The sequence below is a fragment of the Pectinophora gossypiella genome, chromosome 6 (assembly GCF_024362695.1).
Source record: "Pectinophora gossypiella chromosome 6, ilPecGoss1.1, whole genome shotgun sequence".
In the NCBI taxonomy this organism is placed as follows: Eukaryota; Metazoa; Arthropoda; class Insecta; order Lepidoptera; family Gelechiidae; genus Pectinophora; species Pectinophora gossypiella.
This window is the reverse complement of record NC_065409.1, coordinates 3,435,545-3,452,939: the sequence shown is the minus strand read 5'-3', so window position 1 is coordinate 3,452,939 and position 17,395 is coordinate 3,435,545. Positions and strand designations below refer to the sequence as shown.

The window sequence follows — 17,395 nt, the reverse complement described above, 5'->3', positions numbered from 1 at the left end:
GCGGCAACGTCAAAAGGAGTCGGCGGCCGATTGGAACAATCCGAGTCGGCGGCACGTCGGCGACTGTAACAAACAAGAATGACACTAAAGCATCTAATAATTGGAGTCATTTTGCTTTGACAACTATTCTCACATTATTTTATGACGTGTAAAATAAGTTAAAATTACCTACTTGTTTAGGTAAGGTATTTAATTTAATAGTAAATAGGAAAAAAAGTGTGAAAGTGTGGGTAAGTAGGTAGGTAATTAATAATTAGACTTACGTTTTACAAGAAAGGTTCGAAATGTCGTCATCCCCGTTCGATGCACAGACCTGCCGCTTCATCTGTCCACAACACTTTCGAAGCAAAGTCTGGTGAGCTTTCCACTTGAACTCGGTACCATTCTCAGAATGCCACACGAGGTAAATAATCAGCAGGAATTAGCTCGGGCGTACGTTGCATGTGGTAAGGTTCGCGTGGTAGTCCTTGGGTTGGCTGCACGGCTAGTACGGCTTCTTCAAACTCCGGATCACGGGTCGCCGAGCGGCCAGTCTCGGATGACGCGTGGAAAGAGCCCGTTAAATGCAGTAGGCGATTGACCATTTTCCTGAAGCAATGCAGTGAAGGCAGTTGCCTGGCTTCATCAGCTGGTCTACCTTCTATGAATCGCTGATACAAGTTCCGTGCTTCACTTAAGTTGCCATCGCCGGCACCCACACACATCATCATTTCATAATAACCTACATTACTCAAAGACACCTCGAACTATCACTGATCACAGTTATCACAACAAATCCAAATTTCGAACTTCACTCCACAGATAGTAAACAAGCACTGACAAATAATTTGACAGTTTACTTTCGTGTGCATGTTTCTATCTCTTTTGGAATGCTAGTATCCTGGTATTTAAGGGTGTGTTATTTCTTTGTGCGCAATAAAATATTTTTATGGTATTGTTTGAATGAATGAATGAATGTATTGTATTTTATGAAAGTAGGTACGTATTTTACTTTGAACCTAGAAAAGTAAAAAAGTCGTTTATCTAATAAGGATCACCCGCGCTCACACTCTGGCACTAACACAGAATTGCCACGTTTCTTCGCAAATATCCCGCGCAATAGCAGAAGGCGAAATTAATCTGTCAATAATAAGACATACTATCACTCTGCCCGTATCCCTAATGGGGTGGGCAGAGTCACAAGAACATCCCATTAGCGGTACGAGCATGATAATTATTTATGTACCTATGTTATGATTACTTGTGGCTCTGTCTGCCCCATAAGAGATAAAGGCGTGATATTATGTATGTATGTTTGGTACGGGCATGTAGCGATACGAGCGTGTAGTGGTAAGTGAAATTCCGCAGTCTCTGCCTACTCCAATGGGAAAAAGGCGTGATGTTATTGTTCACTGTTGGATAATACACGACTACAATTTAGGAAGGAAAAAAAATACAAAAAAAAAAAAAATATTTTTTATCATGGTTAATGATAACTTCCCCTTAACAGCACCGCCATTTTGAATTTCGGGTGCACTAGGGCTTGCCGATCAAAAAATGTCTATCGATAATCTATCCCGACCGAGAGTCGATCGATAGCAAGACTATTGATAACTCGGAAAGTGGGAACATTTTCGATTTTATTACCTAAGTGCAATACAATCGATAGTATCGTTGCGGATTAATAACAAACTATCGATAATTTTGCCCTCAGTCAGTAGTATTGCTACACTCCGATAGTATGGTTATTTTGAGTGGGCTGATTGTCTAAACTGAATTTCAATAACTCAAAAGTCCATGGATTTAGATTTTTTGAAAAGCAATTTTTTTATTTCTACCAATCAAAATCGTAGTTGAAAATGATTATGATCGATAATCGATACTGAACTATCGATAGTTTGAAACACTAGCGTGCCTTTTTCTATTCGCGAGCCCTGGCATCCTGGTACAGGGTATAAATCCCATTAACTGTCCCAATGCAATTTGCAATTCCGTGCTTCGGAAGGCACGGTTGGTCCCGGTGACTACTTACTCATGTAAGAAAGTAGTTATTACATGAGTCATGTCAGGGGCCTCTGGCGGCTCAATAGTTACCCTGACACCAGGGTTGATGAGGTTGGTAATCCACCTCACAACCCACACGATAGAAAGATTTAAAAAAATACTGTTATGTGTTTTTAATTCCTTGTACGCAATAAAGTATTATTGTATTGTACGAAAGTACTTATTTTAAGATTACTTTTACCATGTCATAGTAAAAGTAAAGTTATGTTAGGTAGGTACTTTACTTGAGAAATTGATTTTGTCTTTACTATGTTGTAAACGTAACATTAATGTCTCGTTAATAAGATACACAATCACTTGCAGCTGCTCGTATCCCTAATGGGGTGGGCAGAGCCATAAGTAATCAGAACATACTAACATAATATCACGCCCGTATCACTAAGGGGTAGGCAGTCACAACGGTACTTGAGAAATTTATTTTGCTTTTACTATGTTGTAAATCCCCAAGGAATTCTAAGAAGCCTCTGACGTTGCCGGTCGCCTCAGGGAGGCACCCCGTCTGGCCAAGGTGCCGGACCCGGTAGTTGGCGGCTCCTTCACACTCCAGTAGCACATGGGCCGCTGTCTCGTCCATGCAGGTTCTGCACAGGGGCTTGTCGGTGACACCTAGTGTAAACAGATGTTTGTTGATATCACCGTGACCACACAGCTACACCTGCTACCTGCAGCTGTTACCTGTATTAGTGGAGACCTCTTCACATTTAGAATTCTTTTGGAGAGACAACTATTGATGTTGGGTAGTGCCAACTTAGCCTGCCTGCATTTATTTACGGTGGTTCATAGTCTGGTGTGTTTGTTCATTCCCAAATACCCTAATACCGAACTAGCTTTATTTGCGGATGATACAGCCATCTATTCTTCGTGCCGTGGTCGAGTTATGATGACCGGAATTCTCCAACGCGCCAATGCCTTGGGCAAGTAGTTTCGCAAATGGAGAATCAAGGTAAACCCGGAGAAAAGTGCAGCGGTGTACTTTTCAAAGGGCTATTATAATACGTCACGGTCACGCTGTCAACTTAAGTCATCAAGATGTCTGGCAAGCCGATCCCTTGGGAGGAGCAAGTCAAATATCTCGGCGTAGTCTTAGATAGACGTCTTACTTTCAAGGCCCATATCAAACGTGTGCGCGATCGCGCCACGTTTGTAATGGGCCGTGTTCATTGTCTCCTTAACAAGCGTAGTAAATTATCCCTTTGGAATCTACACGACTTGCATCCGTCCGATCATGACCTATGCAGGGGTAGTTTTCGCTCACGCGAGTCTCTCTCAAATCCACCGTCTACAGGAAATACAAAATCGTTCGTGGTTCCATCGCAATGAAAATCTGCACATTGACCTAAGTCTGCCAACCATTGCCCAATGGCTCAAATTAGTTTTTTTGATTCTGCTCCGCACCAACCAAATCCCCTGGTAGTTGCGGCTTCCGAATACATCCCGCTTAGGAACGGTACTGAATAGCATCGGCGTCCGAAGTATGTAATACGATCCCGACGACCCGATTACTCTAGCCATAGAATCAGCCAATCAGCTCGCGACAACAAACATTTCAGGACCCCGATACCGACACCGCCGGCGTGGTCGACGACTTCCCTCAATCAGCGCTTATCGCTATCGACTTACTAGGGTCGTTTAATTCTTTCAAATATTTTTCCTCTCAGACGACGCCCTGAGCCGAGGTTCGCGCCCAACTGGGCACCCTCAGGCCTGTTGTCTTAAACGTTGTACCGGGTGAGAGCCTTCAGCGCTCCCCATTTGTCCGGCCAAGTAGTTAATGTCATTTGCGGCAAAACTTCGATAAGTCACGTCAAAAAAAGGTGTGTTTGTTGGCTGCTCTCGTTCGTAGCAGCGAGCGGACCTGTCCGAATGAGATCGGCAATATCGGTTCCGGACCGATGGCTGTTACCTCCCGTTCCCCTTCTGGCCAACTCGTCCGCCGCGTCGTTACCTCTTGAATCACTGTGTCCTTTGATCCATTGTAAAGTGAGGTGTTAGTATTTGCACACCTTAGTCAGTGATTGGTGGTAACTGTGTATGAGTAGTAGTAGTTGTTTAGGGCCTGCAAAACTCTGAAAGTATTCTAATGAAACTGTCCCGTACCTAGCTAGCCATGAACGCATTCGCCGCTAGTGTGATGCCCATTTGACCTGGATGACGGTGTTAAGGGAGCCTGATATTACGTAATCATAAAATAAAGCATACTACACAAGGAGACGAGATGCATTGTAAAGTACATTTCTTTATCAACTATTAATGTAGGTAATCGACTACATTTTTGGACAAAACTTGTACAACAAAGTGACTCTGCCCATCTCAGTAGCGCAGTAAGTGTGATATTAGATATGTGTAATTACTTGTAGCTCTGTCTGGTCCATTAGGGATAAAGCCGTGATTTATGTATGTTCACATCTTGTTCTATCCTATTGGTTGTGAGGTGGATAACCAACCTCGTCAATCCTGGTGCGAGGGTTATTATTGAGCCGCCAAATGCCCCTGACATGGCTCATGTAACGACTACTTATTACATCAGTAAGCAGTAACCGGGACCAATGCCCATTGTTTTTTTAACTATTGTGTCTGGAAATCTTGGCCTCACAAGGATGAAACAAAACAATTTAAAAAATATTGATTAATATGGCCATCACTGGCACGTTTACCCTTTACTAGGGCAGGCATAAATAAAAGAGGTGGTAGCTGTTCACTCAAAAGTTAAATACCTTGAACAGCTGATTGCTACGTAGTGTTGTGCAAATTTGAATTTATTACATGAAGACCTGGAATTCAATTGCTCATAACTAATGCAAATATGAATTTAGGCGGCCAATACTCTCGCATGTGATTTGTAGATAGTGACAGAGTAGGCACACTTCGGGTTGATACCCCCGTTCCGTTACACCCTGTATATATTAGTACTCGTGACCGTATTTAGTCTATTACAGAAACGACATGTAACCAGGAAGTCTTAAGTGCAACCAGTTAATTTATTACCTTGCAAGAAACTGTTGAAACTTTTGCATCTTATCGTCCCTCTGGCTACCCTAATTGGGATATTGTCGTGAACTTATGCGTAGTAGTTATACTGACCTTGCAGCCCAGAGGTCCTTTCTGTCTTGCTCATGCATCTCATACATGGGGTCCTTCTCCGCCGTGGCGCGGAGTTGCTCAGAGTCACGGGTAAGGCGCGCTATGAGCTCAGGAGACTCGGTTTTGATGTGGTCCGCGTATGCTTTCACTGTCTCTTGCTTTGGGAACAGGATCGGGTATTGGCATTCGTAGCTGTAGATATAACGGAGATTATTTATTTATTTTTAAAAGACAACAAAGATTGAGTTGCATTAGTCGTATTTGTATGCATTTACTTATTTATTTAGGTATATATATATATATTGTATATAGTGTGTATTTTTATAAACCAATATAGAAAGTATATAATATGTTTATATATTTTATTATAATTTATTTAAATGTGGTTTGTAGGTTTAGGTTAATATTGGTGCTAATTCCTGTAAACACCATCTAATTTTATTTTAGGTTATATCTGTCATTTTCTTATCCGCCGAAAAGGAAAGGGACGGGTAATCGACAAGCATAAAATTTATGGAACACACGTCAATTTTAAGCACAAATCTAAAACAACCGTCTAAAAATTCGCCCGGGTTATTCATTTATTTACTCATTCTTCCTAAAATTAAGAGCTGTCAATCATCCGTCCCTTTCCTTTTTGGCGGATAAGAAAATGACAGGTATAACTTAAAGTAAAATTAAAAGATGTCTGCAGGAATCGGGGCCATTGTGTCTTATATTAGTATAAGTAATTAAGTAATTTCTAAATAATTTGTACGCGTATGTATGTCAATCTATATAATATTATACGTTGAAAGTCTCTCTTGTCACGTAGGTCAGCTGGAAGAAATTTCTTTGTTTAGAGATAAGCTTGCCTGTACTATCTGTTTTCTTTGTATGTTTCTTGTGTCTGTTTCATTGTGTACAAATAAATAAATAAATAAATAAAGATCCAGTGGATAAGTATGTTAGTACTAATTGGGTCGTTTACTAGGTTCAAGATAAATTATGAAATTAAACTAAAAACATTTTCTTTTTTTTATTTAACTTATTTATGTATTTTAATCACGAAAAAACGTAATAAATCCGACATTTGATCACGCTTTTCTGTGACGTTACAGTGTGCTTTTTCATACAAATTCCATAGTAAATTTGTGTTTTGACGTTTATTAAAAAGTAACTGATTTGACTAGTTGGAAACTAGCCTATTAACAAGCATGGTTTTGATCGGTTGTATTATAACCCACATATCAAATACCCTGTTATTTGACTGGGTCAGAGATAAATTATAAAATGCTAATCTAGAAATAGAAGCCAGTGTAAAACGATCACAAATCAATCTCATTTTAATTTTTGACTTATTTTGGAATTTTATTTACAAATTAAGTCATCAATTTAAGAGCAACGCTCTTGTCGGTGCAGCATTTTCCAAGCTACTTTTTAGGGAAAAATAGGGCAGTGGTTTCCCTCTTGCCTTCCGCCCCACAGTACAGCAACCAGCAGCAGCAGTTTAGCAGTTTGGGCAGCAGTAACTGTCAGTACTATTCAGAGGCGGAGGACAGGAGTCCTAGTGTGGCTTTGTACTCTGGGCGCCATCCCACTTGCGTCAGACGAATTAAGTAACTAAAGAAAAATGGGATTGGGCTGGACATGTGTGTCGCATGCACCCTGAGCGGTTGGCGCGGATCGTCACACGTTGGGTGCCTCATGAGGGTTAGTAGACCTCGAAAGAGATGGAGTCACGACGTGTGGGACCACAAAAATGGTAAAGAGAAAGGGGAGCCCAGCAGTGGGATCTTCTAGGCTAGATTAAATAAGAAAGAGAAGATGCGGTATACCTGTCAATGAAAGACTTTCCAGTATAAGTTTCTCATAAACAATATAGATGGCGCTGTACAGATTTTCCTTCGTTTAACCTTCTAATTTCATGGAATTGCACCTTTTATCTTTGTTTTTGGGTATAAATGATGACCTTTTTTATCACGCACAATTACATCTTCCACCCATTATTTTTCTGATCAAAATAAAGAGAAGCAATATAGGTAGCAACATAATTCTATAAATAATGTGATCCAAATATCAAGTAACGATTATTTTTATATAATGCTTCTGCCATTACATTGTATTTTGGAATAATTATATACCCCAGTAATGAGAAAATAGGTAATAAACGCGCTAAAGTACAACGCCATCTATATTGTTTTTGGTGAACGTAGCCTGGAAGGACCCTTATTATGCTTTTTTTTTTGACGTGACTTATTGTAGATTTGCCGCAGATGGCATTAACTACTTGGCCGAACAAATGGGGAGCGCTGAAGGCTCTCACCCGGTACAACGTTTAAGACAACAGGCCCGAGGGTGCCCAGTTGGGCGCGAACCTCGGCTCAGGGCGTCGTCTGAGAGGAAAAATATTTGAAAGAATTAATCAACCCTAGTGGGTCGATAGCGATAAGCGCTGAATGAGGGAAGGCCCCTTATTATGCACGAACATAACACTGACTTTAAAAAGAAAAAGGTGCAAAAGAAGTGTGTATAGCCTCTGCTTACCCCGGTGGGAAATAGACGTGAGTTTATGTATGTATGTATAGCACTGACTTTAATAATAATGACAGGAGCTAAAGTTAGTTTTGATACTCACTCTGAGAACCGCACTTGTAGCGCGGCGCAGGAGTCAGTGTTGGGGTTGGAGACGACGGTACCGAGCGGGTGCAACAAGAGGTCATCGCCCTGCGTCTCGTCCGCCGCGTGCGTCCACATGAACAGAGTGACACCATCTGTCCGCAGCTGCTCTTTGTAGTCGAATATCATCGTGTTCGCCCACGCCAACTTGTTTATACTGTAGTCCTGTGAGAAACATCGTCAGTTAAGGGAATATCTCGCTCTGGTAGTTTGTACTAGGTAGTATCAGCTTAAACACGGCATCTATGGTCCAGTGGTTGAGCGTTGGGCTCGCGATCTGAAGGTCCAGGTTCGATTCCCATCGTCGCAATCTCTTTGTGGCAGTCTCACAAACTAGTTCCTTTTGTAATCGCTTTGCAGGATTGAATCACTCGGGGTACAGTCATGAGCAATATAATGTACCCACTATAAGACTCTGCCGCACTAACATATTTGATATTTAGTGAGACTTACAGTTCAATTTGTCAAAAAAGTTAATATGACATGGTACCAAAGTGTATACAAATTAATGCTCATGACCGTACAACGCCATCTATATAGTTTTTGGTGAATGTAGCATTTATTCCATTACCCTCAGTGGAGCAGTGTGGTGGAGTATGCTCTTTACCCCCTCCGGTTGATTGAGGGGAAGCCTGTGCCAAGCACGTAAGACGTATATAGGCTGGTCATGTTATGTATGTTTTCTTCCTTAGGTACATGACCCTGAAAACAAAACAAAATCGTACCTTATTAGCATCCTTTCCTCTTCGCTTGCCCTTCAGCTTGGTGATCTCATAGATGGCGAAGCAGAGGCGCGCCATGCGGGGTAGGTTGTACACTTTGATGGGGAACTGCACTTCTTCGTCCCACGTGGCTACGCCTTCCTTGGAGACGGCCGTGGCGTGGGTTTTCCGGGACTCGCAAAGTGGTTTGCCGCCGTGGAATATACCCGCTGTGCATACCACCTGGGGATAAAAGCGTGATGTAATGTGAACTGTTAAAACATCTATTACTCTATCTATATCTGTAGTTACGATTAGTTAAAAAAATCATTCTTATTGAGCGATAAAGTCCAAGATAAAAAAAGCCTTATTTTAGACTCATACCTAAAAGCTTTTCCTGGCTCTTTTCTTACTATGTAGGACTCTCGGCCTCCGTGGTCCACTGATTGAGCATTTAACTCACGATCCAGAGGTCCCAGGTGCGAATCAGGTGGGCACATAACACAAAAATCACTTTGTGATTTCTAGTTTCGTAAGGACATTAGAGGCTGATCACCTTCCGGAAGTAAGATCTTCGGAACGCACGTTAAGTCGTTATCCCAAGTACTAGTTACTGGTGTAAGTAAGTAGTCGTTACATGAGCCATCTCAGGGGCCTTTGGCGGCTCAATAATAACACTGACAACAGGTTTGATGGGGTCAGTCATTGATCTCACAACCCACGCGATAGTAGAGGGACATCCTCAAGCTGATATACTGACCTCAACCAGCCGGCCAGGGTCGACGTTGAGCCCCCCGACGCTCTGCACGAGGCAGGAGTAGTTCTTGTCGATGTTCCACGAGGACTCGTGGTTGCGCCGGCGCATCGTGTTCGAGTGCTCCGACGTCAGCCGCACGCGGTCCGGCAGGCAGTAGTACTGGATGTCGCGCCCGACTGCGGAATTCGTGGAAGTTATTACTAGTTTATTAATTATTAATTATAATGGTGCTAATTCTTGTAAACACCATCTAATTTTATTTTAAGTTATATCTGTCATTTTCTTATCCGCCGAAAAGGGACGGGTAATCGACAAGCATAAAATTTATGGAACACACGTAAATTTTAAGCACAAATCTAAAACAACCGTCTGAAAATTTTACATTGGCCAATAACCCGATAGAATTAAGGTGACAGCACACGTCAAACGGTTTGCATACCAGCGAGATACCTTTTTGATTCGCCCGGGTTATTCATTAATTTACTCATTCTTCCTAAAATTAAGAGCTGTCAATCATCCGTCCCTTTCCTTTTCGGCGGATAAGAAAATGACAGGTAAACTTAAAGTAAAATTAGGAGGTGTCTGCAGGAATCTGGGCCAATGTCAAATAAAAATACCCTATTTGTCCCTAAAAAAGTAGCATGGAGAAAGCTACACCGACAAGAGCGTCGCTTATAAATTAGTGTTGTGAAAACTACTTAAATTAAAAATAGTAGCAGAGATTCCTGCTTGGTCAAATAGAGAAAGAGAATCAAACCACTTACTGGACACTGGCAGTTTATCCATGTGCACAGTCATGACTTGCGGGACGCCGTCTCTGGATAGCGTCTCTTGTATATAAAGGTACCGGATCAGGGGGTGCCCTCCGAGGAGGTACTCTTCCCTCCCGCAAACCTTCAACACGTAGTTTCCAGGGTCCTCCACTCTGATGTTGAGGGAGTTGGTCTTCTTCTGGAGAATCGCTTTTATATGCTGCTCCGGTGTTGTTTCAGTCGCCACGAGTGAGGTGAACGAGAACTGTTGAAGATTGTCATTCTTTAGTACGCATATGTTGACTAAGTAACGTAGGTAAGCATTAAGACAATATTTTTGTCAATTCATCCCCTAAAGAGTAAAATAGGGCCTGAAAGTTTGTATACTTTGTCATTTTTGAAGGTAGAAGCATGAGACTTCTCACAAAAGTTTCCTGGGTGACGTTTAATTTGTGAGAGACATGATTTCTGTGACTCGCTTACACAGAATACCAGGGTCGTTGCTCGCGCCGCGGCTTAGGCCCTTTTAAAAAGTATATCACCACCATTGTTGACCGATCCATACACTCAATTACAATTCTATTTATTTGTACTCTCTTGTGTAATCTTTTTTTAGTACGTGTTTAGATTGAAAGTTTTGTGTTATCCCGTGTTTTGTTCCCTACCGACTCATAGTCACACCAAGTTATCACACCAGTGTTACAAACAGGATTTTTTTTCTTTTTAGTCACACTTCTAATTTTCACACACCATGTATATTATAATTACTAGTGCTGTACCTACGTATAGTACCTACACTGCACACTAGCATCTATTTCGTAGTATTTAGAGCAATCCATGGCCTTCTGGATATCCAGAAGATATCCAGTGATTCATGTATTAATGCAACCTTATCTAGTGCTGGCCGGTAGGAAACGCAATAATTGTGATAATGATAGACAAACGTCAATACAAACAAATGCGCATCTACACATCAATATTTTTGCAAATTGTGCCTTGGTTTACAATCGCATTGAGACATGGATTTTACCATTATTAATAGAAAACGTGGACAAGTATTATTATTTGAAAAACATCAATATTACAAACAAAAAGATTATAAAAAATTATCACAAATATGGTTTTGTCGTAACCGTCGTCGCATAAATATAAAGTGCTCAGGATCTGTCACAGCACTCCCAATTAAATAAAAAAATTAATAAAAACTACGTAACTTTATTCAAAGTATTAACAGAATTATTCAATCAGAAGGAAATTAATAATGTAAAAAGAAGAAGGGTGGACCAAACAGAAAAAGATAATTTTGTGATTTCCTGCCAATTAAAACTTTTAAATGGTGAAATATCATTAGGACATTTTCTTGAAACATTACGTTAAACATTGTTTCAAGAAAATGTTTTAATGATTTTCACCATTTTATAGTTTTAATTTTAAATTCGAATTAGTTGTAAATAAAAGCTATATACATAATTTGAATGTTTTCTTTTAATTAAAAAAAAAAATAGTTATATACTAACACTGGTACTGGTAGATACCGTAGTACAGCTAGGACAGCACTAGTTAGGGAATAAATACAATAAATGGTGTGGAAAAAATTGTAGTGTGATTAACAAGAAAAAAAATCCTGTTTGTAACACTGGTGTGATAACTTGGTGTGACTATGAGTCGGTATACGTTTTGTTTTATATTTGTTACTTTAGTGTCCCTATATAATAAACGTTTCTTTCTAAAAGTAATGATGGTAAATTGGATTAGTCGACGTCGATCGATAATTTCTATATCATTTAAAGCTACCAGACCTATCGATCAACGTCGACCGATGGAATCGATCGATTGGTTAGTCGAACGGTATCCGTCGATCAATTAAAGCTACCAGACCAGTCGATCAACTTCGATCGATCCGGCAGGTCCGCCGGAGGTCCGTGTTGCTCTAAGTATGGTCTGGTAACACCCTAAACTATGCTAACTGTGCATTCCCGTTAGTAACCAAATAGTACTTAATAGGGTATTTGACTGGGTCGAATGCTAATCTAGAAATATAAGCCAGTCTAACATGATCAAAACTCAATCTTATTTAACTTTTCGACTTATTTTAGAATATTATTTATAAATTAAGTAACAATACCCGCGGAAGTCCGTGTTGCTCTATGAACAATATGGTACGACGTTTGACCGCTTTTATTTCCATACAAACTCCAAAGAAAACTTTCGTTCTGACGAAAGTGAATCTCATTTGATTAGGTTATCAAGTAGCCTAAAAACTTTCCCAAATATTAAAAAAAAAACAAGAAACGTCACATCTGTCAAATCATAAAACTACGTATATCCTTTGACGATATCGTTGTTGTTTACAAAGAGAATTATAAAGCACTACGTTTTAGTTATTTACGTTTTGAGCAAGTTTTGAGTGCAAGACACGTCGATATTTGGTAGTATAGGTTTAGTAAACATATTAAGTGATATTCCCGAGCGAATAAATCAGTAGCTAAGGTGCCGCAAATCATGTTAAAATTAAAAGTTAAACGTTATCGCGGCGAAGAAGACGAAGACGACTATATCGACGAGCAGGATTTTCACGAGGGCACAGCGACTACCACAACAGTTGGTGTAGATAAAGATGAGATAGAACCCAAGTCGCTGGTGAAGTCGGAGATTAGTGACAGACTGAGCTGGCTTGGGAAGACTGCTGAAGGACATGGGTATGTAAATAAAACATTTTTTTTTTAAATTTCCTCCTTTTTCGTGTGGGTCATGCAATGCTTTCACCGAACTAGGACCTAACAAAGTGAGTTTATTTTTGACACATCGCCACCGGGAATTGAGTACCAGGACTTTAAAATCGTGAGCCTAATGCTCTAACTACAGAGATTCTTAAGTTTGCTAAGGGTCTGTTCCGCTACTTGCTGATAACTGTCCGATAGCCTATTCTGACCTTATCTAGCATGCACAGTTAATAGTGGATGAAAGCGACAAAGAAACTTTATCCATAATATATAATAAACAATATTAAAATCGGATGACCATTATAGACGGCGATGCGACTCACCACATATCACGTTGGCCTAACAGAAAGCTTAGTGGGGTGTGGGTACTTAGTTTATGTTCCGATGGATAAACCTCTGATTATCCCAATTGGGATACTTATAGTCGTGATATACATACATAAACTCACGCCTATTTCCCACCGGGGTAAGCAGAGACTATAGAATTCCATTTGCTTCGATCCTGACACACTTCTCTTGCTTCCTCCACATTCATCAATCGCTTCATACACGCACGCCGGTAGAGTAGATCGTATTGAACCTTTTCAAAGGACATCTCCAATTTGATCATCGTAAGTCCTTCTCGGTCTTCCTCTGCCAGCCCTACCATCAACTTTCGCTTTATATACCGCTTTTGCAATTCTATTTATCCTTCATCCGCTCAACGTGTCCAAACCAACCTAACATTCCCTTCTCAATCCTAGTCGTGACGTTATGTTATAAATCGATTGCCGTGCCAAAACAAAAGACAAAAGTAAGTTATTGGGTGATTTAGATTCGCAATTGGAGGTGACACCGTCATATGATGTCCTAAGGCACGACAACGTCTACCAGATACGTTACATAAGAGGGGTTAAAATGGCCACATCGAAGCAATTCATATAAGCAAGCAATATTGCTATTTGAAATTTGTTTGCATTGCGCACTTACTTTTATATGCGCAAATGTCAAATTACAATAATTTAGATGAATTGTTTCGATGTGGCCTTTTTAACCCACCCATATTGAAAGATTTCGACCCCTTGTCTACTTGTCCCCAGATACGCTTACCTAAAAGCGACATGCACCGATATGAAACTCACGGAAATTTCTGCCATAAAGACATTCAAATATTTGCTGTTTGTTGACTTTTCGCAAAACTACCTTACCATCGAAGCGTTGCAGGTGGTCACTGAGATACCATTTCTGCTACTCATTAAGGCAGATAAAAACAAGCTGATTTCAGCCAGACTGAAACGACACAAGCACCTGCAAGTCATCGTTATGAGCTACAACAATATAAGTACAGTTATGGATGTGTTCCATCCTCAGCTGAGTACTTTGGAAGTAGGATATAATAACATTCAAGAGATAAAGTTTCGACGCCCAATGCCGACTCTACGAGTACTAGACTTCCGATACAATTTTATCCGGGAACTGACCGATATGGACTATCCTAACCTCGACAGTTTGTACTTGGCTGGGAACAAAATAACTAAACTGACCGGGATAGACCGACTGCAGAATCTGAGGATATTACATGTACGGAACAATCCTATAAAGTACCTGAAGGGATTCGAGACTGAACTGCCGAAACTTCAGTATTTGAACCTGCGCAACTGCAAGATTGCGACGATCAAGCAGATCAAGAAATTACGAGTAAGTCTACCGTCTGAATCCATGGCCACAACATAAATAGTCTATTAAAACACATCCAAAATAAGCTTTAATAAAAGAGCGACTTCGAAAGCATTAAGTATTACGAACAATACAAAATAACCTACGTTAACATCGTCATTTTTGTTTATTTATACCAGATAACTAAGTCAGGGAACCTGCTTTACATTAGCAGGTTCCTGTCAGTGATTACCTGGTAAAACTTGCATTAGCCGCCTTTTGTACTTTTTTATGTCATGTGTAAGTTTTATGTCTCGTTTTTATATAATAAAGTATATTTGATTGTTTTACAGGAGCAGAAGGCTTTAGAGACCCTGATCTTGAAGGGTACACCGTACATGGGCGGCACGGGGAAGGAAGGTCCCGAGGCTGCTGATGAGGAGGAAGACGCAGAATCGAGGATAGAAGTACTGGCGTCGCTACAAAGACTTCAAAGACTGAATAAAACGCCCTTTACGGAAGAGGAGAGGTAAAGAAAATGGATTATACAAAACTAATTTTGACTACATCGGAAGACTCGGTTTCAGACACAGTAGTTAAAAAATGGAGATTGGAATTCAAAAGGGTATGGAGCCTTACTTTTCATGATTAGTCACAGTCACAGGCTACCCCTCGTTAATCGAAGGGCGAATTCTCTACAACGCCTTTTCACTACGGATGGAGATTCTTTATTTTAGCACACACCGAAGCCGCTGGAGATTTGAGAATTGGCACTTTTTGAAACCCAGGTTTGGATAAAGGGTACTTTTCAGGGACGAACTTAGTATGCTTACCATGCTAGTGTACGCGGACGAAGTAGTTACAATGGTCAATAATATTTTAATCTTGCAACATTTCGTTCACAGACAAGAAGCCAAAGACCTGATGACACAATGGCTGGAAGAAGGCGAGAAGGATGATGAAGAAGAAGTTGCTGAAGAAGGGGAGGGTGAAGGTGAAGAAGAAATGGGGACAGAAGGGCCTTAAACTGGTGTTGATAGACCAATCTAAATATTCACCATACCTACTACAGCCCTATGGCAAGGCGCTTATCTACATACGCGGATTTCATTCAACTAATAGAGACCTTATAGCATCTATTGAATGGACTTTCTACAGCAAATGCCAACCTTGGGGGATACTTTTATTTTGAGATATATGCTATGTAATCATGCTTAATTAAAATTAGATATCTTAAAATTGTCTTTTGATTTAATACGTTACTCACACAAGTGATTCTGTATGGGAGTACACAGAGCCAACATCTGCCATTGAAGTATCAATATGCACGGAGGTAATGAATACCAATAATGCTAACCATAGAGCAACACATGCCTCCGCGGACCGTAGGGGAGTAGCCATAGCGTTAGTTGCCAATACAACATTTTCTGTCACTTTTTGCGGGGCGGGAAGGTGTGAGACGTCACACTGTGGTGGTACCAATTGTTGATAAATTGACTATCGATAAATTAAAAAAAACATTTAGGGAAATCAGTTTTAAAATAAGGTAAAAAAGATAGTTGATAAAATTGCTAACACAAAGACCTTCTCGCCTCGTTGTGACAGCAAATGCGGAGCAGCGCCAATGGAACACTAAATAATATAGAATGATAGAGAGAGATAGAGATGGATTCTGATATCGTTAGGCGATTTCTGGATCTGCACGTTAAAATGGTAGACCAATAAATGAGCTAATTACCATCTGTCCCTACACAATTACCCACAGCTGTTGCTTGTTACATATTATTACTTACAAAAAGCACTATTAATTTGGTATAAAATAATTTTATTTATTTTTTATTTCCGTGGAAATGCCAATCTCTGATAAAAATAACTTTTAATTATATGAAAACTTTTTTGGACATTTTTAAAACATAAGACTGACTTTTTATAACGCACAAGTCAAAACACACCTAATGCCGAAACGTAGAGTGCCGTAGCAATTTATCTTCTATTTGTTGAGTTTAGTTGAATTGTACAAGTTTTGGCTAACAATGACTCACAAAATACAACAATTGCTGAAATCGCACATGAGGATCGTACATGACGATTCGGAAGAATCATCTTCTGGATCGGCAAGTACGATCGCAGTACAGAAAGAGGTCAAGAGTAAGATTGTAGAAGAAGAAGCTTCATCTACAGCTAGCCCAGAGCATACCGCTCGAGGGTCGCATGCGGACCGAACGTCACATATAGATAGCGTCAAAAAATTGCAACTATTGCAAGGAGATGACGCCAAGCTCCAAGAGTTATTACAACGTCGTCCGCTCCACAGATCGGAAATCAGCGTCCGACTGTGTTGGCTTGGGAAGACTCCTGAAGGAGACGGGTACGTGAATAACAATATCACAGGGACTATAATCCCAATAACCATGAATACAACACATTTTGTCTTTAAATTATTATTTATGTATTATTCCACAGATATACATATTTGAAATTATCATGCACGCACTTGAAACTGACAGAAATTATCTCCATAAGTACATTCAAAGACTTACAATTCGTTGACGTATCCAGCAACTTCCTGACAACTAAAGCTTTGCAAGTGCTCACTGAATTACCTTATATACTACTCATTCATGCCGATAAAAACATACTGAAATCTGCCTACCTGAAGAGGTGTCAATTCCTCCAGGTGCTTATTTTTAACAATAACTTTATAACTTCGATCGAAGACGTGTATCAGCCCAAGTTAAGCACTTTGGAAGCAGGTTTCAATCAAATTACAGAGATAAAGTTCGAGCACAAACAGCTAGAACTACAGGTGCTCGATCTTCGCTACAATCTTATTACTGAACTTGGCGACATGTACTTTCCGAAATTGGATAGTTTGTACTTGGCTGGCAATAAGATAACCTCCTTGGTAGGGATTGATCGCCTGCAGAATTTAAGAGTGTTGCATGTGCGAGATAATCCAATAAGGGTTTTGGACGGTTTCGAGACTGAACTGCCCAAACTCGAGTATTTGAACTTGCGCAACTGCAAAATAAGGACGTTGAAGCA

General features: G+C 40.3%; 2 protein-coding genes across 2 annotated transcripts in view; one reads left to right on the top strand and one right to left on the bottom strand.

The window, feature by feature from the left end:
• LOC126367300 (phosphatidylinositol 4,5-bisphosphate 3-kinase catalytic subunit delta isoform) overlaps positions 1-17,395 on the bottom strand; it is a 47,238-nt gene that overhangs the window by 20,028 nt on the left and 9,815 nt on the right. The window contains exons 5-9 of the mRNA XM_050010753.1: positions 10,005-10,257; positions 9,244-9,416; positions 8,508-8,726; positions 7,742-7,947; positions 5,125-5,316 (exon numbers count right to left, since the gene is read on the bottom strand). Coding sequence (XP_049866710.1) covers positions 5,125-5,316; positions 7,742-7,947; positions 8,508-8,726; positions 9,244-9,416; positions 10,005-10,257 — 1,043 coding nt within the window. The remainder of the gene's footprint in view (positions 1-5,124; positions 5,317-7,741; positions 7,948-8,507; positions 8,727-9,243; positions 9,417-10,004; positions 10,258-17,395) is intronic.
• LOC126367348 (leucine-rich repeat-containing protein 23-like) lies at positions 12,445-15,525 on the top strand. The gene is made up of 4 exons (XM_050010839.1): positions 12,445-12,691; positions 13,795-14,392; positions 14,704-14,879; positions 15,256-15,525. Exons 1-4 carry the CDS (start codon positions 12,495-12,497, stop codon positions 15,374-15,376), a joined length of 1,092 nt encoding a protein of 363 aa, XP_049866796.1. The 5' UTR covers positions 12,445-12,494; the 3' UTR covers positions 15,377-15,525.